Consider the following 25,597-nt stretch of genomic DNA (forward strand, 5'->3'; position numbering starts at 1 on the left):
AATAGGGCCTCCAAATGATGGTTGGTTTTCTGCCAAAATGGCTGATTCCATCTATCATGCCTAAAGTAGCCTGTGTTTTATTTGATCTTCTTTTATTAGCTCAGCCTTTGTTTCACTCAGTTGTTTTATACCACCAACTGCTCTCAGCATCGACATTGATTTTTTTATGTGGCAGAAACATACCAAAAGTCCTCCTCAGTGGAGGATGTAGGCATGTGGGTGGATAATGAGTGCTCGGTATATATTGTGTGTGTGTGTGTGTGTGTGTGTGTGTGTGTGTGTGTGTGTGTGTGTGTGTTGTGACTGAGGGAGCTTGTGTGGGCCGATGGCTCCTCTAGTTCATGGCTTCATGAATATTGTGTTGTGGACTGGATCCCCTTGTAGCGATGCACAGACGGAGGGAGAAAGGAAAAAGTCAACTAAGTTGTATCCTTTGAATCACGTTACCTCGGAGAATCCACCAGATACAGAGAACCTGCTGCTCTGTTTAATTGTCCTGTTGATGAAATGGCCCTGCATTCCTCTTTTGGAGCCAAAAACAAGCCTCTCAAAGTATTTTCTCCAACAAGTGTTTGATTATTTTTCAATATTTTTGTAAATTGCATTTTAAGTAAGTCGATAAACTTGTGTGCATTCACACGATTGCTAAATGCCACAAATGAAACGTTTCCAACAAGCTGAGGGCAATGTAATGATGAGGGCTGCTGTTTTATTAGAGGGTCTGGGTTCAAGCATCTGTTAAGTCCTTGAGAAACCCACTGAATCTCTGGGTGCTTCCTTTTGGCTAACATGGCTCCTTGCTTCCTTTATTCACATCTCTTCCTTGTATCATAGCTCCTTCCAGCGGGCAGGCGAAAGAGAGCTAAGACACGAGGGAAAGACAGAGGATGGAGGAATTGTATTTACGAAATGGGACATCCTTGCTCACTTTGCTCAAAATTTTCATGAGACGCAGCATCTTAACTCTCCAGTAGTTTGTAGAAATAATTAAATAAGAGCTTTAAACGGCTCCAATAGCAATCATAGATCCATTACTGCGTCAGAGCATGATAGAAATAACACCAATAAACAAATACATTTGTTTATTACTGAGAGAATAGAACAGACAAGAGGGAACATTAAAATAAAATCAATAATTAGCCTGTGAAAGGCTGCAGGTACAGTAAGTCTGTCCAATTCAGGCTCAGGCTGGATATTATAGGACTAATAAAACCTGTGCAGCTTTTTGGGACAAACATTTTTCCTGACTAAGCCAAGATACACTTGGAGCAGAAAAGATTTTAATTTGTTAGATTGTGATTCAGATTAAACACACATCTAATCCTTTTTATTTTCTGGATAAACATGAAAAATGTTAAAGCTGCCATTGGTGTTATTTGTTTCTACGGGTAGTTTGCTCAATCAACAGGATTGCACTAATGCAATAAAATAATATTTTAGTTTCAACAGTCCACAGCTGACCAATCACTCTTGTCAATCATTCTGATTGAAATGTTGCTGTCCGGTATAGAATGTGTGGATCTGTACTTCCCCTCTCCTTTCTTCTCTGAGACATATTTAAGCATGGGGACATCCTTTATGATGGCAGAACTTGATAAATTTCCAGATCACAGGCGAGAGGATGGAGGAGCGAGGACTGGAGGAAGCGTAATTAGCTGATTGAAAAGTAGCCCCGATCGGCTCCAGGCATTCTGTTCTGTTTTGAACTCTGACCTTGGACATCCTCAGAGTGGGAGGATGTGGTCAGAGAACATTTTTCCCCTTGTGTTAGTTGGAATGTTTTAAGCATTGAATATTGTTCGAGGATTCCTTGAAAGCTCTGTCACAAAATACATTGTATTCTCTCAGTTAAAAAAAACAACAACATTTGAATCGCAGTAGTAATATTCTGAAAAAATCCTGTCTTTCAGCAGTAGGTGTAAAGTCAAAGGTTTTGACATAGTTGTCACAGGCAGTTTTGTGTTCCCATTTAAATATTCATCAGCAGCTATCCTTGAAATAGACTACCTTCAAACTGCTTCGCAGATGATATTTAAATTCTAAAAAGAGATCTGCACTCGCTGAAGTACAGTTAAAAAAAAATCATTATTCATCACTAACCATTCTCTGCAGGTTTCCTTTGTGCTCACTCTTTCTCTTTCTCTTTCTCTCTCTCTCTCTCTCTCTCTCTCTCTCTCTCTCTCTCTCTCTCTCTCGTAAACACACACGCTTTTACACACTCACTTTCTTATTCACTTTTTCTATTTATTGCTGTTTTATTGTCTATATATTTCTCTATCTGTTTCTCGTCCTACAGTATCCTCACCAAGCCAAGCCCTCTTCACAAACAGGGGCTGTTGCATACGTTACCGGCATACATATTAGGACTCAGTACTGATCTTAATCACAAAAAATTTGGATCTTGATAAACCTCTGTCTTTTCTCTGTTCTTCACCCCACCCACCCATCCGCACCTATCATCTCCCCTTCTCTTCTTTTGGTACCAACTCCTTCCATCTACCACTCCATCCAGATAGCGTGTATATGAATATTGATGTTAATTACCCCTCGCCTGAAAATAGCTGTTCAATCTGTGATTTCCCTAAGGAATTGGCTCGTGCACACACACACACACACACACACACACACACACACACACACATACACACACACACACACACACACACACACACACACACACACACACACTTGTATGCACCCGCAAAAGAGGGTATCATAGAGGTGAGTGTTTGTTGTGCTCCATAACAGGAGCTTAAATCAGGGGAGTGGTCTCTGTGGAATTGCATCTTTTTATCCCGAACAATTCTTCCCTCAAATGCTGGCAGATCATCCAGGCCAAAATGAGGCATTGCATAAAATACATTTTGACAACAGCCAACTATCTAGCCTGAATCACTGCTGATGGGGCTGATGCTACTTTGTTGTGGGAGGTGAGGTAACACCTTGTGATGCTGTGGGCTGGTCCGAACTGTTCAGGCATTGTCATTTGTGAAATGAACATAAAATAAAAAGCTGAACAGTTGTTTTAGAAACAAATGGAACTTATTCTTAACTTTTTTTTAGTAGTTGTGGTGTTTTATTTGTATGTGAGATTTTATATTAGATCTGAGTAAGTGGGCACCTAATCAGAAATAATGTCGACATAGTTCTTCAATTTAACAATCAGTTCAATTCACATGACAGCATACAAATAAATAACAAAAACAATAAATGCCAGCTTCATTAATTACACAAGTTCAGGTGCTTATCTGACAATATCTGATAAACCTTTAGTGGCTGAAATACTAGAATATGTTCTTCTTACACAGAATGATGGATATTATATATTATATTATATATAAATAATATGTTAAGAAGAAGAATATAGCTGCATCATTTATTCATGCTACTATATGCTATACTGCCGATTTGAACAAATTTATTTTAAAAATAATACCCTCTAAACTCTGACTCAAACTAAATATAAATGGTCACAATGCATGAATGTGGTTAAGACTAGTATTTTCAGATTTATGCCTGGTGTCTTTGCCACAAGACTGATATTCTGATTACTAATCCTAATTATTCTTTTTCCTATGACTGAAAGGCATAAGTATAGTAATTATGAAGTTAATAATTGATTGGCAGCCCAAGAAGAAAAACACAGTTTAATTCATTGGCACAAGCTGATGTTAACAGAGAGTTGAGTAACTCTACAGAGAGATTTGTGGGGAGAGTTTAACTTTCTTTGGCATTTTATCATTTTGGCAGCTGTTGATGAGATAACCGTACTACCACTAGTGTTTAATTAAGTTTCCACTCTATGGTCACCCACTGTTAGTGAGAACTTTGTCATGTACATGTGGTAATAAGTATCCCACAATGTATCGAACATCTATACAATCATTGAAGAAATGATAAAAATAATACTGTTGCCATATTTGTATATAAAAATAAATATAATTCATCCAGAAATTCATTTAAAGAGGAACTTTACCAATATGGCACATTAAAGTCTGTTTACAGGCTTTGAGGAGTACTACTGCAAATGTGCAAAAAACAAAGTTGCATAAAGTCTTTTGTGGCTCCAGAGGGAAACTACAAGTTTGGAGATGAAAAAAATCTGTGGGTGTAGAGTTGGAAAGAAGTGAGCTTACCAGCCCGCTCCTCATACTTGAGACTAGTGGCTCGAGGCCACTTAAGCTGCTACTAGCATAAAACAACCCGAACCTCCGGCAGTCTAGTTGCATTGTGGGTAATGTAGGCATCATGTTTTGACAAGGAAGAATGTGTGGAATGAAAAAGACAATATCTGTTATATACGGTGTTACAGGCGTATCATCTAAATCTGTGTATTTGGTTCTCAGACAAAATGGCACTGTTGTACATACATACATACATACATACATATTTACATATATATTTGATTTAATTGTAGGGCTGCAGTCAATCATTATCATTGTCAATTATTTTTTATTCGATTTATTTTTAAACAAATCGGCATGAAAATGCCAGAAAACTGTTAAAAATGCCAATCACAATTTCCCAGAGCCTAAGGCAACATCTTCACAGTGCTTTTTTTTCTCAACCAACAGTCCCAAACCCCTAATATATTTCATTTAAAATGAAATAAAACTGGGAAAGCCAGCAAATCTTCACAAGCCAGAACCAGCAAATGTTTGCTACACTTTCTCAATTACATCAATTACAAAAATTGTTGTCAGTTTACCAGTTAATAATTAGCTAATCTTTCAGCACTATTAAATTGCCACATTGCCATCTAATATGGAGTACTCCTGTATCTAATTTTGTTTCCCAGCAGCCCTTTCTCCTCCCAGAGGCAGCGGAAGAGGGTTTTTTGGAAAGTCACCCATGAAGACTTCCCCGATGAAGGCTTCTCCAATGAAGGCTTCTCCAATGACGGCTTCTCCGATGAAGGCTTCCCCCATGAAGTTTTCGCCCACCAAGTTTTCGCCCACAAAGTTTTCGCCCACAAAGTTTTCGCCCACAAAGTTTTCACCCATGAAGGGTGACAGCACTTCTCCAGGTTCTTCAACAACAGTGATTCCTATTGCTCACCTCAACCCCTACCAAAGCAAGTAAGTTTAAGTGTCTGTGCCCATGTCTGCATGTGTCTGCTTTCATATACATTTAGAGCCTCTGTAAAATAATTTTAACACAACTTAAACTCTGTAGGGAATAGTTATAAAGCTTGAACCTGACAGGCATTTCCTCCCAAATTGCAAACAAACTCTTCTATATGATTTCACATTTTTTCCCCTTCCGCTCATTCATCAGCTAAACTATTTCCTCTCATGCTGTGACTCTACTTCCCTGTTTGCTGCCATTTCTGAGAAGCACTTAGGGGCATGTTTGGAAATGTGTGTCAGTATAAATGTGTTTGTGCATACATGTGTGAGCATTAATTTCTTTCCGTATCAATGTGTGTGTGGATTTGTGTGTGTGCATGTTAGCCAGCCCATCTGCAAGGAAATTAAATGACCGATCGTGCCTCAGAAATGGACACTTTAACTGCAGGTACTGCTGGCTCTTTATGGTCTGCTGCTGAGGTTTTGATTCCGTTATTTGGCCTGGTGGGGATTTGGCCAATCGTTTTTTTTCTTACAATTTCTTTACCTCCTCCAGGAGTCCATTTTACTGCTGTTTTTTTCCCCTCTCGCTTCTTATCGTTTCATTTGGCTAAGTCTCTGTCTCTGACCTTAAAGGTGGTCACAAAAAGACAAGAGAACTGTATAGCAAGATGTAGTTGCCCAGATAGGAGTAAAGGTACCCTGTCAACTCTCTCTCCATGTTTGGGCTCTGATAACGTAGCCCTGTTTGAAATTGCAAGCTGTAAAGATAACTGTGCCTCTAGGTGTTGTAATAAACTGATGACTGTTCTAACTTTGAAGCAGGGGGAGTACCTACAGTGAGTAAAACAGATGACTTCAGCAGCTGTTCTTTTGTGTATGTTTGCGTGAAATGAAAAGAGCCTGTGCGTCTGTGTGTGACACGAAGTGTTACATACAGTAGATTATATAGGGATGCTGTGTATGTGCACTTGGTCTTTTATGGTGGTTTGCATTGCTCACTCATCCCATTCTCCTGGTGTTAAGTAATAGCATCTAGAGCAGACTATAATTGGCTTTTGGCTGCCATAAACCTTGGTGTAGCAGTCTTATCCATACTGAGCAGGGAATGGGGTTCACTCTGGGCCAGCAGCTGCTCTCATGATAGGGGATTTAATTGCAGGCAAAGTTATGGTATGAATATCCTCCACTGCACAATTATCAACGCAGTCAAAAAGCTCACTGCTGCATAAACTGCCGTGCTTGGCTGGCTGTTGTTAAAAACAGAATAAGAAGCACATTTTAAATGCACCCAGAAGTTGGCAGATGTACAACACCTAGTTCACTCTTTGAAAAGAAAGTTGCTGGATGCTTTTTTTTCTCTTTTCTTTCATGGAACTTTAAAAAGACTGAAAAAGACACTCTTCCAATTTCCTTGGGAATTGTTCTTTTGCGCAGTTGTGTTTCACATTGGTGACTGATGTAAGCAGAGTTGGAATGCTCATTAACAAAAAAGGAAGCTTTTTAAAGTGTCTCTGCAGCGAGCTTTGCTGTTTGCGCTGACCTTTAGACTGCAGCTCCTGTACTTGCACATAACAGTGCTGGTCAAAGAAAACTTTTTTGTAATTTATTTTAGTATAGAAAATGAAAACATGATGGAAGGCACTTCTGTAACTTTAACAAGTAAAATATTTGCAATGCTTAGATTTTGCTCAGTGGGCATTTGAGAATGTTTTGATTAAAGTATTTTGAAGTATTGGGATGTGTGCCATTTAGAAGGATCTATTGGCAGAAATTAAATGTAATATTCATAATTATGTTTTTATTAGTGTAAAATCATTGAACCTTTTATATCTACAGACACCCTGGGTTGCCATCCATGTAGGCAACCTTGTTGAACTGCCATGTTTCTACTGTAGTCCATAACAGACAAACACTGGCACCCAAATACTGACTCTATATAGGGCCGTTTGTGTTTGTTGGGGGCCATTGTAGTTTGTCTTTCACGCTTGGAAGAGTAAGCAAGGAAGTTGTAGCGAGGGAGTTACAACCTGCTTTGTTGACACATACATTGTAAGTGCTGATTCATTATTAAGTGTATACTCTATGTGTATCTCTAGGTGGACTATCAGAGCCCGAGTCACCAACAAGTCCAGTATCCGCACCTGGAGTAACTCTAAAGGAGAGGGAAAACTCTTCTCTTTTGAGACAGTAGATGAGAGTGTGAGTAGGGGAGGGAAGAGGCCTGAATATCTGTTTGTTATGCGCATGCATGTCAACATATGTCACACATGGCTGTTTTTTCGTTTTATCCGTGAAACGAAATGTTGTTTAATGGAAATGTGCTGCTCAACAGGGAGAAATCAAGATCACAGCCTTCAACAAGGAGGTGGACAGGTTTTTCTCTCTAGTGGAGCAAGGCAAGGTGAGCAGATCCCACTCACCCACATCCATCCTCACTTGAAGTGATAAGAGCTTCTTGGAAACTTCGCTTAAAAGTGATAACTTTTGTACATATTGCACATCTCCAATAGCTTAGAATGTAGAAAGGACATTGTCTGTCCTCACATTGTGTCAAAAGGAGCTTCCAAACGTGGTCGCCATTTCATTTCTTGGATGAAGTTGTTTCAAGAGCCGTTGTAACAACAGTGACACAATACCTGAAGGCTATAAGTAATTTACAGAGTCGTTGCACAGTAAACCTCTGTCTCAGGTATCCATTTTGTAGGCACATAACGCCTCAAATAAATGCAATGGTAAAATAGTGCCTAATAAACCTGTCTGCAAAATCCTCTCAAGCCTATAGGACTTCTGGCCACTGAATGAGCCAGAGGCAAGTATTAGAGGATTTTGTGAAAGGGATTTATTATGTCATATTTTTCTGTATGAGACATATTGAACATTTGGGTGCATATATGTGGTTGGGAGTATGCTGCTGAGAACAGTGAGAGAAAACTTGTCGAATCTGATGTGTTGATATTATTTTGCTTGCTTTATTGTATCAGAACTGGCTGCCAGTCTCACACATGGATGCATAAAGAGAACCGGATACAGCGTTGGAGGCGGCATGCCGTTCATTCCTATGAAAGCTGCCCAGTGACGCACAAATTAAAAAAAGCCACAGTGGTTCATAGAGGATATAGGAGACTTCCGATGGCTGAGCCGGCTAACTTCCATTTTAGCCTTGATTGGGCATAAATAAGGGGTCTCAAACTCTGATTGGCTTTGCGCCACTACTGCTATTGTCATCTCTTTGGGGGGCCACTTCAACATTGAAGTACTGTTGAATTGAATCTTGCAAATTTTCTAGACTTTAAGAATCTTATCATACTGAATGGATCAAATTCTGTTTAGGGAAACGAGTCTTTTCGCAGGCGTTGTGACGCTAAAAAAAATAATCAAAAAAAATAGTAAAGTAAAATATAAAGTATTTTTGGGCCAGTGTGCATTATGTTACAGACGCCATTGCTGTAATTACACAGTTTGGCCAGTATGTCAAACTGGCTTCAAAGCCCGGCGCTCTTCCAGGGGAAACTGTTCCTGTAAGATGTCAAAGGATAGGATAGGTTTTTTGAATCTAACTTCATACAAAACTCCCATGCCCACATGTACGTTGAAAGACTTGTGGGTCACTGTAATTGCTCTTCCTCTTCTCCACACTGGTAGTGCATCGATCCCTTCGTAGTGAGTACGCTAGAGGAAATGGGGAGAAAAAAGACTTTATTCTGTGCAAAAATGCATTCTGCGGTTTGGCCTAAGCTAATATGAGGCTTCAGCAGTCTTAGTTAGCCTAATTAATTTGGTATCTTTGGCCTGGTAGTTGTGTGTAGGTTTATTGCCAGTGTTATGTCCTGGCAATGTAACTGCCAGAATGTACGGCTCAGTGAGGAGGCCCTGTCCGGGTAAACAAAAAGATGGATTTCAAAAAACTATGTTAGTTTGGAATATACCCACTCTATTTGGGTAACTCTGACTGCTGAAGCTTCATATTCGCTTTGGCTGTAATTCACAATACATTTAGCACAGGCCGAGGACACTAGATTTTGTCACGCTTCTCGTACAGTATAGTCACGGTGCAAAGGGATCTCTGCACAGCAAGTATCAAGAGGACGACATGTACATGGGCAAGTGAATATATAGTGAATAAAGGTTTTCTTACATGTTTTCTACAGTGTAAATCTAGAATTAAACTCCAAAACAAACACTTTTACACATAAATCTTTTGGTCTTAAAGAATCTTGTAGGTAGCAGTTGTGTATAAGATCATCTTTCAACAAGAGGGCCCTGATTCAAGACCTTCTGTCAGCAAGCATCTGCTTTACTGTCCTTTAGTAAGAAATGTAATGCCTACCAGCTCCAGCTCCTGTTGCATAACTGACACTGATGCTCGCCTCTGACCTTGCTGGAGGGCTGCAAATCAAACTGAATTTTATACAAGAAGAAAAGTATATACAGTAGGGTCCTTTAATATAATCATGGATATTAAGGAATGATTCATATTTAGGAATTCCTTGATAATACTTTTGAGGACACAAATTAAATGGCGCCTTCAAATGAAACTAGTGAAGGCCAGTGAGTTTTTTCCCACATGGGAAGTCAGGCACTCAGTGTACAGTATGTTGCATTCAAGTGATTAAACTGATAAAAACACCACATTAATAGGCAAGTGATAAAAGCAAAATGTCAGATGGGGTGTACAGATGCATGGTGACATACGGTGAGAGACATCTACATTGTTTCCTAGAAAGAGAGTTAGCACCAGCCACTGGGACCAGCTGAAAGAATAATAATGAGAAACATGCAACAGTCTGTGTTGTTTGTGCAAAAATGGGTGGTCAGTCTGCCCTTTGCATGTTCCTGTATTACTATGCAATTACAGACAGGTAGAACACATGTTAAAGCTCTTTCTCGGCTCAGTCTGGCCCACAGAGCTTAATAACTCAATTAACCTTGGCCATCATTTTGCTAGTCACACTGGCTCAGGTATCAGCCACTGGCAGTGACTCCCAACACAGCCCCAGATCCAATTTGTGCCCTCTGCCCTCAAAAGATAAATAAAGGAATGAATCCGTCTTCCCTTCGTGATCTGAGTATTGACAGAACAGTGAGTGGGTGTGACTGGCTCTAAGCGGCCAGAATGCTTATCACATGCTCCTATCTCTGTGTGGGGTAAATCAGAGAGAGAGCAAAGAAGAGAGAGGAAGGAAAGGAAAGAGAGTAAGCCAAACTCAGAGAGAGAGAGAGAGAGAGAGAGAAAGAGAGAGAGAGAGAGAGAAAAAAAGAGTGAGAGAGGATATTTGAGAGTTGGGAGAGTAAATGAAGAAGTGCACCTTGCATATTGAGTCTAAATTGTGCTGTTTAGCTGACCTACTCTCTCGCTGCTTCTTATTTTATGGTGAATTAGAGAAGTGATGGGGCTGATATGACACCACAACTTGGTTGTACCTGAAGGTTTTTCTGTTCTTATTAAGAGGTTTTGGTGGAACAGAAGCTCTATTGTAATAATAATAATTTCCCTTGCAGGATCCATAGAGTGGTTGCCCAGTTCGATCAGTCATAGTTGCCTCAAACTCACAGGAAATAACCAGTTTGATTAGGTCTAATTGTATAATGCCTGTACACCTTGCTTGCCCTTTTTCTGTGTAGGTGTACTACATCTCTAAAGCTACACTGAAGGTGGCCAACAAACAGTACACCACATTGAAGAATGACTACGAGATGACCCTCCATGCTCATTCATCCATCGTGCCCTGTGATGACAGTCAGGGCGTACCCACACTGCACTGTGACTTTGTGCCCATCGCAGAGCTGGAGAACAGAGACTCGGACACCATCATTGGTAAGAGAAGATGTTAATTCTACCATTTAACCGATAAAATAACAACTTAACAGCGAGTGAGTAGGTTGAGCTTTAGTTCCAAAGCCAGTAGGGCAAAAAGGCAAAAGCAGGAACCGTGGCTGCTCCGGTATTGTAGACTCACAAAGCCAGACTAAATATCACATGCTCAATTTTTGCAATCAAGACTTGAAAACATTAATAATCAGCTGACCTACATACGTATGTGTCAAACCAATCAGCAATCTGTGGTGAGGGTTCAGATAATGACATGACTCACCCCCTCTACAAACTTTGTGAACAACCACTGAATGAAGTGTGATTTATAAAGTGTGTGTGTGTGTGTGTGTGTGTGTGTGTGTGTGTGTGTGTGTGTGTGTGTGTGTGTGTGTGTGTGTGTGTGTGTGTGTGTGTGTGTGTGTGTGACTTTTAGTGGACGGGTGTTGTCAGGCTAGGACATGTTGGTTGCTGCCAGTTTTAGAACGTCTGGGTTATCAGCTGGGTCATCTCTCCACCTGCTCAGTCAACCTAGGCAGTAACAGGTTATAGATATAGATGTTAAAAAAAACTAAGCTAATAGACAGGCATGTGCCAGTCAGCCATGTGCCAGGTGTCATGGAAGAATACATTGTGACAGGATCAAAGGGAAGGTTAATTCAGGCATATAGTAAAGAGGAGAGATAAAAAAAAAAAAAGAGGATAATGCTCATTCCACTGTTTTCATGAAGGTTAGTCAGTGCCTGCCCTCTGTGTCTGACAGGAATGTCTTACTCTGCAACAGGCAAATTGGGATCGTCCAAGTGCAGATTGGTGTTGAAATCAGTGATTCAACAGTGTGCTTTATATATTTGGTAGCTTGCTCAAATGATCACAGGTGTGACAGCGACCTTTCTGTAGTTGCGTGCACGTTGAGGGGTGAGGACGTAATCTTGCATGTCACATTAATAAGCTGTTTTTGTTATTTATGAATTAGGCTGGGTATCATTTAAACGTTTATTATATTAGTGTGGAATCGATACCCCAGTTTCAGTACTGATACCTAAATAATGTATTTTTTATTTACTTACTTTTGAGTAATATGTCTTTCATTTAACAACCAAGGTTTTTTCTAAATGAAAGAAGCCATACTGGAAGTAAAAAGATAATTTAAAATGGGCACAAATTTTGATTTAAATCAGGAACTTTCTGATAGCAGAATAAATAAACAAGCTTACAAATATGATCGGACAGTTTTTTTAACCAAAAAAATTAACCTCTATTTAAAACAAGATGACAATGTGCTATACAAGAGCTGACTGATGTCTGTTGAATTTCCCACCGCACCAATCAGCATAGGTCCTTTTGTACTTGTGATCAGCCACCCAGATGTGATTTTGCATTGCACAATAATGCAGTGCTATACTGCATAAGGTCAGCAGAGCATACTGCAACTGCTGGATGGCAGCACAGGCAGGGCTATTATTTCTTGTGACTGTCAGACACGCCATATTACAGAACAAATTAATGGTCGTAAAGAAGTGTAAACAACATACTGTGACCTGCTGAGTGGAAGATTCATGTAAGTTTACATTCATTGCATCATTAAATTAGTGTAAACTGTGAGCAATCCAAGACAGCACGGCGGCACGCTACGCAGTTAAGAGATGCACTGAGCGGTTTACCTGGAGGAGTGTGTTTGTGTCGGTCGCAGAGGGGCAGCATTACATGTCCTGTGTGTCATCTGTTGTCTCTCTATTCACTCCCTCTGCACTCCCTCTCTCCCTGCTCCTTTGTTAAATAGGGGATTATAACATGGTAATGAGAACTGTCAGCCTGTTCCTGTGGTGATAATGGAGTTCAGAGGTGGATGACATCGTCTCAATCATAATGGAATTAAGGAGGGCTGAGAGAGCACAGACAGAGAGCAAGGGAGGAACGGGGAAGGAGGAGGGGGGGATTTAGAAAAAGGTTAGCAGAAGTAGCAGACAGAAGGATGAAGTTCAGAGAAGGAAGTAGGTTTGCAAAATCTATATAATAATTCTGTCCAGTCATTTTATTTAACGCATGGTCATCACTAGTTCTGACACCATGAGGTATCCAACACAAATGTGATCATTGTTAAGCCATTTAAAGTGTTTTTGATCACTAGTAGTGCTATGCAGGGGCGTGTCCAGACTTTTTTGACTGGGGGGGGCACAAGTGCGGCACTTACTTAGGCAGGGGTGGCATGAAGTAGGTGTAGCAGCTTTCCAGAAATTCCCCATTTATGCAATTCCAACACTGTTTAGGGGCTCCAGTATGCAGAAATATTCCAATACTCTTGGCAAAAGTAACACAATTATATTACATGGGGAAAAAAACTGCATGGTTTTGCCTAAAACTGCATGGGATTAGCATAAAGTGGGCATTTCTGCAAAGGGAAGACCCGTGGGTACCCATAGATCTCATTTTCATTCAGATATCTTGAGGTCAAAGATCAAGGGATCCCTTTGAAAATGTCAATGCCATGTTTTTCCATCACCAAAATTTAGCCTACGTTTTGAGTGTTATTTAGTCCTTTTCCTGACATGCTTGCATGGTTGGCACTAATGGATGCGTTTGTTTGGTCATCTAATTTATATGACACCAGTGGCTTCACTCTAGCTTTATAACAGACAGCTACAGTCTCTGAAAGACAATGTGGAGTGAAAGAGGTAAGGATAATGAGGTGGCCAGTGCCCTCTGGACACTGTTTTTACAAATAGAGGACATGCAACACGATACACATATCTCCCGCCTGTTTCACATTATTCCACTGATCTACAGAACACACAAGGAAACATAGCAGTGTGCCAACAAGGGCAAGGAAGAAGAAGACTGCAATCTTTTAAAACATAAATATGAAAAATGCAGTATTTAAAATATTAAAAAATCGCTTCGCAAATGTTTTATTAGTAAGGAAATGCACTCATTTGTCAGGTCCCATGGATGCACACAGTGCGTTTTGGTGAGTGACACTGAATGTAAACATAACTTTGTTTGTTTACAAGAAAACTCCAGAGGGCATCTTAAGTTATTCATCAAGTAAAGATGACAAAACTCTGCTGCTTACTGCTCTGGCTGCTTTTCCCTTGTTCCATATGAATGAAATTAAGATGTAAAGAGGGACTAGTACATCATCAATGCTCATCACGTGATGATCTTCTGTCATCGTTTTCACATTTTATCTTCGGAAGGTTCAGTTTATTGAATTAAAATTGTACAAACACTATGACATGGGGTTATGTCATAGCATTTGAGATGCATTAATCCTGTCGTTGAACACTATCCTAATCTAATCTCTATTTGTTTCCTTTATATTCAGTAACCTTGTGACAATCCTATTTGTTGTACAATAAGCGTTTAATAAATTAATTTGATATGTTCTGATTTAGTGTTTAATATCAGTCATGGTAGGCCAGGCTCTTCACCTTCCTAGAGCTCAGCAATGACTGCTCTTCAGTGCAGTAATCCTGAATGAGGTTTTTAGGCCTTGAGCATGACAGGAAACATGAATGAGGAATGAGTGTGTTTGTTGTGATTTGGAGTGTGGGCCTGGGTGTTAGCCAGCTTGTTATGACATTTATGTCAGTCTGCTCTGTCTTGGCAATATCAGAGGCATGTCAACTCTGTGTCTTTACTACTTATGATGTGATAACACTTTACATTATGTAGTATAAATGAGTAATCCAGGAGGCATTTTTACACTTTATACTTTTCAAAATGCCCTTTTCTTACCTCGTTATAAGCATATTTGTCTACCTGTTTTCATGAACCATCTGTATCTATCTATAGGAATGTTTAATGATTGTCTCTGTCTGTAGATGTGATTGGAGTGTGTACGACTGCAGATGATGTATCCCGTATCACCACTAAGACCAGCAGAGAAGTCTCCAAGAGGGCCCTCAACCTAATAGACAACTCTGGCAAAGTGGTGGCAGTCACATTGTGGGGAGAGGAGGTAATGATCTATAATCTATAATCTCTTTCTCTACTTTCTCTCTTTCTCTGTATCCAGGGATGGATTTGCAGTTTAACATAAAAACAAGTAGGACAAGCTATAGTTAATCATGTGTTTATTAAGGTGCCCATCCATGTATGTGCCTCTGCGTCCGTGTCAGTAACATATCTCTGTGTGCTCTTGCATACAGAGGCGTTTGATTAGGTTTTCTCTAGGCTGTAAATTCTGGATCGGTCAAATCATTCCTGTGACCTTCAAAAGTGTTTTGGACCAGAGTCCCTGATCTGAGACGGAAAGGCTAAATAACTCTCGAATGTGCATGAAATGGCACTATTCTTCTCTAAGCTCATTCAATCTGCAAGTGCTAATCCCTCCTCTTTGCCAAAATCCAAAAAATGACTTTCAAATTAACTTGTAGGTTGTCCAATTATAAAAGCAAACTATACCACATATTAATTTCTGGTCTCTCCAACGAGCTGCACAATGTAACATATAAGAAACAATAACACAACTTATTTTTTTGCTGTCTATTGCGCTCCGTCTTCCTCTCCTCAATTACTGTCTTTGACACAGTTTCTTTCTCTCTTCAGGCAGAGAAGTTTGACGGCTCTGGGCAGCCTGTGGTCGCCGTCAAAGGAGCTCGCTTGTCTGATTTCGGGGGCAGATCTCTCTCCGCTTTGTTCAGTTCAACAGTCATGGTCAACCCAGACATACCGGAGGCCTTTAGACTAAGGGCCTGGTGAGTCACATGGCGTACAAGCATATACCAACGTTCAAACACACCATTTATAAACATACAAATAATTGTCCACTCGTGCTGTCATGTACACCTTGTGCACAGAAACTCAATGACGTCATGACAAGCACGACACAAGACAGTATGTGTAAACAGACAAATCACTCTACAAATATCCTCTTGTTGCCGAAATGCTTCTATAAATAAATAAATAAATAAATAACCTATGACAAATACAAAACAAAGGGCATGCTCACACATGCACACACACATAGTGCAAAGCCCTGACGATCACGTGTCAGGAGACATGGTGGCATGTGCCTCCTCAATCCCAGTGGGACTCCAGACAGGATGTAGACAGGATCAGATAGAGGGAACAGAAAAGCAGAACATGGATATTTCTGGATTCCAGCTCTGAACTGCTATACTTTACGTGCACAGAGAGATGGAGTCGCATAAAACTGGATTCTTATTAGCAGTTCCTGTGTAGGGATTTTAAATTATGACTCATTCACTCATTAAGGCTGTTCCCAACTCTGGCCACAGCTGAAATATAAATGCGTTTATCCTTTTTTTTTTTCCCTATGTACATGTGAGTGTACATATCAATGCTTCAGTGTGCATACGATTGCCTGTGTGCTACACTGAAAGCTATTCTTGGGGATAAAATTGCATCAAACAGCACGCTCACAGCTTCAAAGTGTGAATACGGTATATAAAGGGGCGTGTTTGTTAGTACCAGTGGGCATTATTCTGTTCACTCCTTCAGTCGTTAATGTCTCTTATATGAATTTTTGCTAACTACTCCATGGCCATTTTTGTGTTTGTGTGTGTGTTGCATTAGTCATAGCAGTTACGTGTGTGTGTATGTGCGTGTGTGTGTCTCAAAGACGGAAAGAGAGAGAGAGGAGGGGCAGACTCTATTGCTCCAGCTTTAATCTTGGTCTTATTAGTCTCTGGTCAATACACCATCTCATCCTGACATTCAAAGGGCTAAATAACTAAAAAACGGTGCCCCTCCTTCCTTTCATTCTTCCTTCCATTCTTCTCTAATCCCTGGCTTTTCCCCCTGATCTCTGCTGCTGTTTGGTCCTCTCTCCAGTTTACATGCTGAAAGCGGTGAAAGCATTACAATAGATGTTATTCAAGGAGCAGACACACTGTTCTCTACTCCTTTTTAACATTTAGGTTTGCGCTTTACAAAGACAAAAAGTGTCTGTCTGACTCTAGTTCCTGTGGCGATGTGGTGCTTTGTGGGATTGTTTTGACCAGGCTTGCTTGCATAATTGAAGGAAACTGATGAATTTGGATGATGCCTTGATTAGATTTCTCTGCTCGGCTAGAATATAAAGCAGGATTCACACTGATGCATTAAGATTTTAAAGGGAATATTAAAAAGGTAGATAAATGAATAGATGGAGTGGGTAGACAGAAAGCGAGATGGACAAGTTTAGTTTTTTCAGCGAAGAAAGGGTATCTATGGACAGAAATTCAAATATGAAAAGCTAATTGATGTACAAATGCATTTGTCCATGATAGACAGCCATATGTCAGATATAATAGATTCCAGGATGCAGATGCAGTGGCTGTAGATCAGTTCAGGGGGATTAAGGGAGTAATTCAGTCATTGCTGAAGATGGTTACTTTAGATAATAACAGAAACAGTGCAGTGTGTAATACAGTGAAGTATCTCCTTCACAAGAAAAAGTCTGTTAATGTAACACACGTTTATGCATGTAAACAGCATGCCCTCTTTTGTCAAAGAGGTGGATACACTCCTGGACCTGGTCACAGATGACTAATATTAATGGTGCATCTTGTGTAGTTTAATCATCTCAGTATCCAGGGATCATTAGTTGCTTTCTCAAGCATGCTCTGTTTGTGTTTTTAATTTGACTCAACAAATCCTCCTTTCCTTCTTTTCTGTGCTTTCTGTGTCTCCCGACACTCTTAATACTGCATGTTATATATTCACGTGTGGGTGTGTTTGTTTTGGTGTACAAGCATGTTTGCGCATACATTTATTTGTACATATGTGCTGTGTTTTTTAATGTCCACAATATAGGTATGACCGGGAAGGCTATGCACTCGACAGCCAATCCCTGACAGAGACGAGATCAGCAGGGAGTGGAGCAAATATGAATTGGAAAACACTGAGTGACATTAAGAGTGAACAAATGGGACATGGAGAAAAGGTGCAGTGCATACATGCACACACACACATACATACATACAGCCTCATACAGCCATGTAGCAGGGCATTCATCATAGACCAAGTGAAAATAAATATTGGAGGCAGAAATATAAAAACCAGAGCCGATGAAAGCCCAATTACTTCCATGGCCATATATTACTATTAGATTACCATACCATTAGATTAATTAAACCTTTAAAGAAAAATGTACCATACATTTCTGGGCCCTTTTTGATATCAGATACTGTAGTACCATGAATAACTAGCCTTAGCATTTTTTTTTATATTGATTGATCTGATGATTATTTTCTTGGTTAATTGATTAATGGTTTGGTCTATAAAATGTCAAAATAAATTTAAAAAAAATAGCCCATAACAGTTTCCTAAGCCAAACTAAGTGTCACATTCACATCTGTACAGTTTCGCCCAACCAACTGTCCAAAACCCAAAGATATTCAGTTTACAATGATATTGAACAAAGGAATGTTTTTGGAATGCTAATTCTAAGGTAACAAAAACACAACGATTCATACACGCAGGTGATTGTACACTAATTAAAACACACCTATGAATATTCTATTTCTGACCAAATATCCTCCTTGTTACACGCTGAACCTTTAGCGAGTCACATAATAGGGGATGCACAGCAGTTCAGGTGGAAATGAGGCCACGAAGTGTGTAACTAGCAAAAAGTAAATCTTGTTGTTTGTGTTGCAGTTTTAGTCAGATCTCTGAGCCATTTCTTTATGAAAACTTTGGCTGGAAGCAGATTGAGATGTGAGTCAGAAAATCCTTCTCTCAGCTGGCTACTGTTTGAAGACAAATGAAAAGAAAACCATCTACAGATGATGTAACATCAGCATAGCTACAGTACAGCAGAGGTTGATTGCAGAAACTCTTTCAGTGTTGTATTACAAGCACAGTAAACACTGGGTTTTGGTGTCTGTCCCTGAGAATGAAAGAGTTGGAGCTTCACTGTTTTGCACCAAAGTTTTGCAGTCACACAGGGACACATCTATCATGTTGACGGACTTTAACGTCAAGAGCGTGACTACCCGCTTTTACTACCCTATCGCTATGACTTCTCTACCTACACATAGAGCATTACCCACAGCTGAGTTCAGCTGTTAAAAAGCATTTAGGAAAATTATTCATAAATGATAATTCATAAAACAGAAATTGACACTACGTATCCTAAAAACAACCCATGTTACTAAACGTTACAGGACAATAACACATAGATGACGTGTATTTTTTTGTTTAGCCATATAGAGATGACACTGAAGGCCTCTAATGTAAAACTTTTCAGACAAGAATTTCTATGAACAGACGTGGATTTAGTGATTTTTAAAATTGACCACTTCTCAGTCTCATTTGAATGTAAGCTTTGGACAAACACAAATCCAGTCTCCTGTTCATTGTAAATAGAGCAGCGCTCGGCTGTGCCTTGCTAACGCTGCATGGATTAGAGTCATGGTTCTCTTGTTTTAGCTGTGGGAAGGTGATAGTGAAGCTCTCACATTTTAGCAGTACTGGTCGAAACCACCATACCCTGTTAAAGGAGCATGTGAGAACTCTGAAATTAATCCAGGGGCCATTTTAAGAAGACTTATCACACAAAATGATCATGCTTTCGTCTAAAAGTAGACTGCATGTAAGTGGTATGTGCCACGCATAAACTTTCTGCCTAATTAATTAGGTTTATCTCCGACTAGTCTCCCTCATCCCTCACGTTTAATTAGAAGCCACTTACGAGTAGCTTCAAGATCAGTTTCGTTTCTAATAAAAAATTCTAATTATGTGTTGGAGGTGGAGGAAGCCTATAGGGCATAACATTACCGGAAGGAAAGTAGCGAGGACGGAGGACGTGGGAGAGTGAGAGACGGCTATAAAAGCCAGGCAGAGTCACTTAAACTTCATGTCACTTATAAACTTGCGTTGACGGATGGAAAGGGAACAATGCCACAGAAGGAAAGAAAAAAAGCGAGGGAAGAGGAAAAAAGTGACACGGGGTTTTGAGAAAAGGATACAGATAGGATTGGTTAACTGGCAGATGTGGGGAACGGAGTTGAAAGGTGAGAATGTGTAAATAATTCAAGCTTAGATTTTTTTCCCTTCTTCTTCAGTTTTTTTTCTTTCCCTTTTTCCCTTTGTCTTCTTCTCTTTTCTCTCTCTGCCCTGCATACCCCCAACCGCTTCTGTAATTGAACGGCTTTTAAGGAGGTTGTCTATCACATACTCTGAGGCAGCAGCTTTGGTAATAATAATGGAATCCAAATCATTAGTTTATAGTTGAAGGAACCTAATTTGACATTCTACCTGTTTGCCTCCATGTATGTGCGTGACTGTGACTCTGTTTGGGTATCTGTGTGTATGTGTCAGTGTGTGGTTGTTAATGTACAAGCCATTTCTAATTAATGTAGCTGTGTGTGTGTGTGTGTGTCTGTATGGGAGAGAGTGTGTGTTGGGATTTTGGGACAAGCATTAAAGTTGGCATGTGCAGCCACGTCAATTATGTGAAGTAGATTTTCACTTGGTTGCCCTTCCACATACAAATTTTAATTGCATTTAGGTGCCAGAAGGTGACACAGGGATTTGGTGTGATAAGAATGAAAACTATTTTCAGAATGTTGGGGGTGTTTGAGTGTGTTACGTGTGTGTGTGTGTATCTTTAGGTGAGTCTGCACACATATTATTTTTGTGTTAGTGTGTCTGTGAGAGTTTTTGTGTATCTGTTTTTGTGAACATCGTTAGTCATGGTGCTCTTCTAGGTTCTTCTCAGTGTGCTTAAGGTTAAGACTTTGCCCCAAGGCTTCTGTGTACACACTGGAATACAGAAGGAGAAGGGGAGAGATGACAAATGTAGGGAGATTTATTTAGAGTGGTCTAGTCGTGATGGAAACACTATGGTCCAGATCCTGCTGACCTCTCCCTTCGCATTCTCGGTAGCATCTGCCGACATCGCAAGCCCTCAACGAGCCCCCAAAGAAACGCGTCCTGTTCTTCCCGCCTCGTGCACCCTCCTACCACCTTCCCCACCCATTGCCTTCCCACCTCTCCAGCCTTCCAGCGCTCCAATCTGCCCAAGTCTGCAAAATGTGATGAGGCAGGCGTGCGGGCGGAAGCATGGGAGTGGAGTTGGAGTGTTGAGGGGGAGAGGGCTGTTGCTAACGGGAGAAATTCTCCTAATTAAAAAAACCTCCTTAGTAAGTGTTTCGGAGGGGTTCTCTGTGTGGCATGGGTACTGGGTAGATGGATGGGTGGACAGATTATGAGTCAGTGTTAGCTAGCGGGAAGAAAGTGTCAAAGAGCTCTAAGTCTGACTGACAGTATCTGCAGAGGTCGTAGGGACACAGGACAGCATCAACCATCTCACAAGGGATGCAGAGAACACAGTGGCCTTTTCACATTCAGTGCTCTTGGTGAACACTTTACAGAAAGTGTGGGTTGTATAAAGAAGGAACAGCATTAGTCAGTGTGTGTGTGTGTGTGTGTCTGTGTGGGTCTGTGTGTGTCTGTGTGTGTGTCTGTGTGTGTTTGTGAATTTGGCCAGCATCCTAGGGAGAGTCTTTGATAGACTCATTTAGGCCAACATTAGTAATGAGTCTGGCCCAGCTCTAGCTTGTAGTTGTTGTTTAGAATGCATTTTAAAGCATTTCATTTTAAATTCTGGCTGTAATTCCAACATCTTATTTAAGGCCTGCTCTCCCGATAGAAGATATACCCTCTGGTGAAGCTAAAGCTTTTTTCTCTGGTTTCTATCTTGTGTATGTATATCGTATTTATCGCTTTGTGTTATATCCACGTGTGTATGTTTGCATGCAGGCGCATACACGTGTGTGTGCCTCTTCCCAATGAGACACAGTTCATCTGCTGTGTGCATTCTTTATATTTATATTTATGGAAATCGAATGCTGTGCTCCTCCACAGGAAGATAGAATAGCCTTTTTTCCCCCAAAATTAGCATTTCTTTCCTTTTTAGCTGTTGATTTTAGCAGCGTGAGTTCTGGCGCTTAAGGTGCTAATATCTGTTTAAATTACCGCAACATAGCTGCATTTTAATTTGATTCTGTTTGACTGTGTACACTTTAATTTAAATTCATAACTGAGAAAAGTTTAGCTCATTGTATCTGTATTGCAAATGTGTAAGTTTGGGTCTTTGCATATAACCTTGCATGTTAGCCATGTGTCTGGGTGCTTGGTGTGTGTGTGTGTGTGTGTGTGTGTGTGTGTGTGTGTGTGTGTGTGTGTGTGTGTGTGTGTGTGTGTGTGTGTGTGTGTGTGTGTGTGTGTGTGTGTGTGTGTGTGTGTGTGTGTGTTAGCACAATTTATGTATTAGAGAGGGAGAAAGAGATTCGTCTCATCTCACATCTATTATGCATAGAATTCTCAAACTCCCTCTGCTCTCTTTTTAAACTGTTCCAAGATTGTTTGGAAGTCAACTAGAGATGTGTAAACAGCATGCATCTACCAGCTGGACTGACTTGTTGGCTACAGTTTTACTGTCAATGCCAAGTTTGATCTAAGTTTATTTTTATTTTATTTAATGTTTCTCTTTTCACCCTAAGCAGCTTATTCACATTCTTAAAACGGTTGAAGGATGTACTGTCAGCACTAGAAGGAGCACTTTCGCTTTTCCTCGTCTCTTAAAGTTTTTTTCCCCCTCACTTCAGTTTGATGGGGCTTTAGTTTCTGTGTGCTGCAAATTTTGAAAATACCAATAATAATAAGACAAGAAAATGCCAAAAGAATACTAATGCCGTTTGGATGTGAACAGAGCGACAACCCAAGATTATTCAGCCAAAGGTTTGATGAGTGAATGTTTCTTTCTAATGTTTGACTGTATCCCAGAGTTTAGTAGGACTGAAGTCACAGCGATGTTATGAACCGTTCCGGCACACTCTCTGTACTGATTGTAGCGTTATCTTGCTCACAGTATCCATCAACTGAAGCTTCATGGTGGTCATGAATGAATGAACATGGCCTGTGCAGTTGTTATCACTCTGTCAACCATTGTGGTTTGAAGTGTGATTCATCAAACCAGACAAGTTCTATTCAGTTACAGGTTTTTTTTATTGGTGTTCTTTAGCACACTGGAAACATGCTTTAGTTTATAATGGGCAGGAAAGAAACACTTTTAGATAATCCACTGTTGTACTTCAACAGGAAAAGACTTTGAAGCATCGTGTGGTCTGACATTGGTCATCGTGCCTGACCACCGTCACGTGATTTTGACTCTTGTTCTGTGGACTAGTGATTACTCATTATGTTCTGGCCACCTGGCGTCTTGTTCATCGACCAAGATGCAGCCTCCTACATAACAAACGCTTTGATGAGAGGTCTTGTTCCGGTCTATTCATTGTACACCTTTAAGAGTGCAATGCTCAGACTTCTCCTGACACACATAAACATGCATTTTTTTAAAACTATGTTAGGGGCAGCATTGTTTTTTTTTTTTTTTGACTATTGAAGCTCAGAATGAGAGAAAGATGGTAACTCAACCAGGACCTACTGAATTTTTATTTCTTTTTAATAGGAGAATACGTTTTAATGAAAAGGGCTGTCATTAACATTACAATTTATTAATAAGAATTTTTCAGCTAAGAAGTCCATAATTATCTGCTGTGAATGCATGAGTGGAGTTGTCCCACATGCATCTCCCTGAATTATTTACAGTGACCTTACACATACTCCCTGAAATGAGAAGCCACTCCATGTCTGTACATGAGCTATAACTCTCTCTTTTTTTTTTTTTTTACTTTGGACATGCAACTGAAAAATATCTTGGCAACAAAGTTTTACTCAAATCCAAGACTCCAAAAAAAGAATCAGATGGGTATGTTCTGAAATTTTAATGAAACGAGGCAGCATAAGGCAGTCACAAGGACAAGCTAACACTATCTTCATGTTTTTAACATCTTAAACAGGGAAGCTAGATGATCCATTAACAATAGTGCCCTGCCTCTTCCTCTATCATCAGTGCTTTCATCCTGCAGCAATTGATCTGTATTCAGTCAGTTTACCACATTTTTAATGACTTGAATTATTATTTTGAGGGCCAGTGTTAATTAGCTGGTGAATCACACTGCTACATTTTTTTCCCCCAGCTTTAATGGGAGTGATGTCCCTGTTGTAGTTCCAGTTACCAAAGTGATACATTTAATTCAATGCTCTTGAAATATGTCTGGTCACATGTCCTAAATCCTGACCAGACAGCCACTGTCACATTCCCTACGCAGGAGTAACTGGGTTTCAGTAAGTGTAAAATAAAATATACAAATTGCAGTACAAACATTTGATGTAATTAAATTATGGTTTTAAAGGTTCATTTGTTCATTTTTGTTTTTTTTTCCAGAATGCAACTTGATTTGCAGGGTGGATTTCTCCTCAGCACAATATTGTGTAAAGGGGCAGCACTTACAAATTAACTGAAGCCTGTTAGACGTTCAGATTGCAGCAGTTTGATGTGATTTGGTAGTTTTTATTGATCTTACAGCTCTATCTCCCTAATTAGATTTCTTCCTCTCACATTTTTGTTCTCTCTTCTCAGGCGGAGTATTTCACCTGCTTGGCGACAGTGGTGTACTTTCGTAAGGATAATTGTCTGTACCAGGCCTGTCCATCCGCGGACTGCAACAAGAAGGTCACAGACCAACAGAACGGACTGTACCGCTGTGAAAAGTGTAACCGAGAGTTTCCCAACTTCAAGTACAGACTCATACTTAATGTAAGTGCATACAGTGCACATTATTAACGCTTGTTTGTCACACATGCTACTGACTTTGAGGAATATTGTCACTTCTGTGATACACACACACACATTCAAACATACACACATGAATAATCTCTCGCCCCCCTTCATCATCCCTGTCTGTCTGATTCTCAGGCCAACTTAGCGGACTTCGGGGATAACCAGTGGGTGACATGCTTCCAGGAGACAGCTGAGGTCTTGTTAGGTCACAGTGCAGAAACACTGGGACAGCTCAGAGACACAGTGAGACACACAAACACACACACACACACACACACACACACACACACACACACACACACACACACAAACATATACTGTATATATCCACACACAGTTCTCCTTAATCTAGTTGTTCACATCTGACAAGAAAATTGCCGTTGCAAATTTTTCCAGGAAGTCTAACTTTAACAGACTACTTACTGTAAACCATTGACCCTAACTTGTATTTACCTTTGGTGTGTGTGTGTGTGTGTGTGTGTGTGTGTGTGTGTGTGTGTGTGTGTCTGTGTCTGTGTCTGTGTGTGTGTGTTCCCGAGGACGAGGCTGCATTTGATGAAGTCTTCCAGAAAGCCAACTTCACAACTCACATCTTTAAGAACAGAGCCAAGCTGGAGACGTACAACGTAAGTAGCTATGAACGGGAGCACAATAGAATTTGATACAATGCAATGCAATTTAGTTTCCCAGGAATAAAAGAGCAGAAGATAATGACATACGATGGTGCTCATCATTGTCCTGCAAGTTGTGAGATTTTCTTTTTTTTTCTTTTTTTTTTCAATGATCTCTGCCTTGCAGGAATACTCGACCCTGATTGGTTAATGCATGTCTGTTACACACAGCTGTCTTATCACTGTTCTGAACAAATACACCAGCAGGCATTTTTATTTCTCCCCAATTCTAATAATGGTTCCCGAAAAATGAGCTTTCAAAATAACCAGGACTGCAAACAAGCGGCATTGTTGTAAAAACAGTAAACGGTCTCATTTAGGGTCAATTTCACAATCTAACCAAAAAATAGGAACAAGCTACAGTAAATAGACCTAAACTGTGGAAGCGTGTGTATGTGTTATT

At 40.1% G+C, this 25,597-nt stretch overlaps 1 protein-coding gene across 2 annotated transcripts in view; it reads left to right on the forward strand.

The window, feature by feature from the left end:
- LOC127364283 (replication protein A 70 kDa DNA-binding subunit) overlaps positions 1-25,597 on the forward strand; it is a 39,763-nt gene that overhangs the window by 4,040 nt on the left and 10,126 nt on the right. Inside the window, exons 7-16 of one of the 2 annotated variants that reach the window (XM_051401688.1) lie at positions 4,799-5,078; positions 7,169-7,271; positions 7,405-7,473; positions 10,695-10,887; positions 14,706-14,842; positions 15,433-15,581; positions 17,644-17,773; positions 24,323-24,499; positions 24,659-24,766; positions 25,063-25,149. In XM_051401688.1, the coding sequence (XP_051257648.1) occupies positions 4,799-5,078; positions 7,169-7,271; positions 7,405-7,473; positions 10,695-10,887; positions 14,706-14,842; positions 15,433-15,581; positions 17,644-17,773; positions 24,323-24,499; positions 24,659-24,766; positions 25,063-25,149 (1,433 nt within the window). The remainder of the gene's footprint in view (positions 1-4,798; positions 5,079-7,168; positions 7,272-7,404; positions 7,474-10,694; positions 10,888-14,705; positions 14,843-15,432; positions 15,582-17,643; positions 17,774-24,322; positions 24,500-24,658; positions 24,767-25,062; positions 25,150-25,597) is intronic. The other variant, XM_051401689.1, reaches the window with a different exon arrangement.

This window comes from Dicentrarchus labrax, unplaced genomic scaffold (genome assembly GCF_905237075.1).
Source record: "Dicentrarchus labrax unplaced genomic scaffold, dlabrax2021, whole genome shotgun sequence".
NCBI lineage: Eukaryota > Metazoa > Chordata > Actinopteri > Moronidae > Dicentrarchus > Dicentrarchus labrax.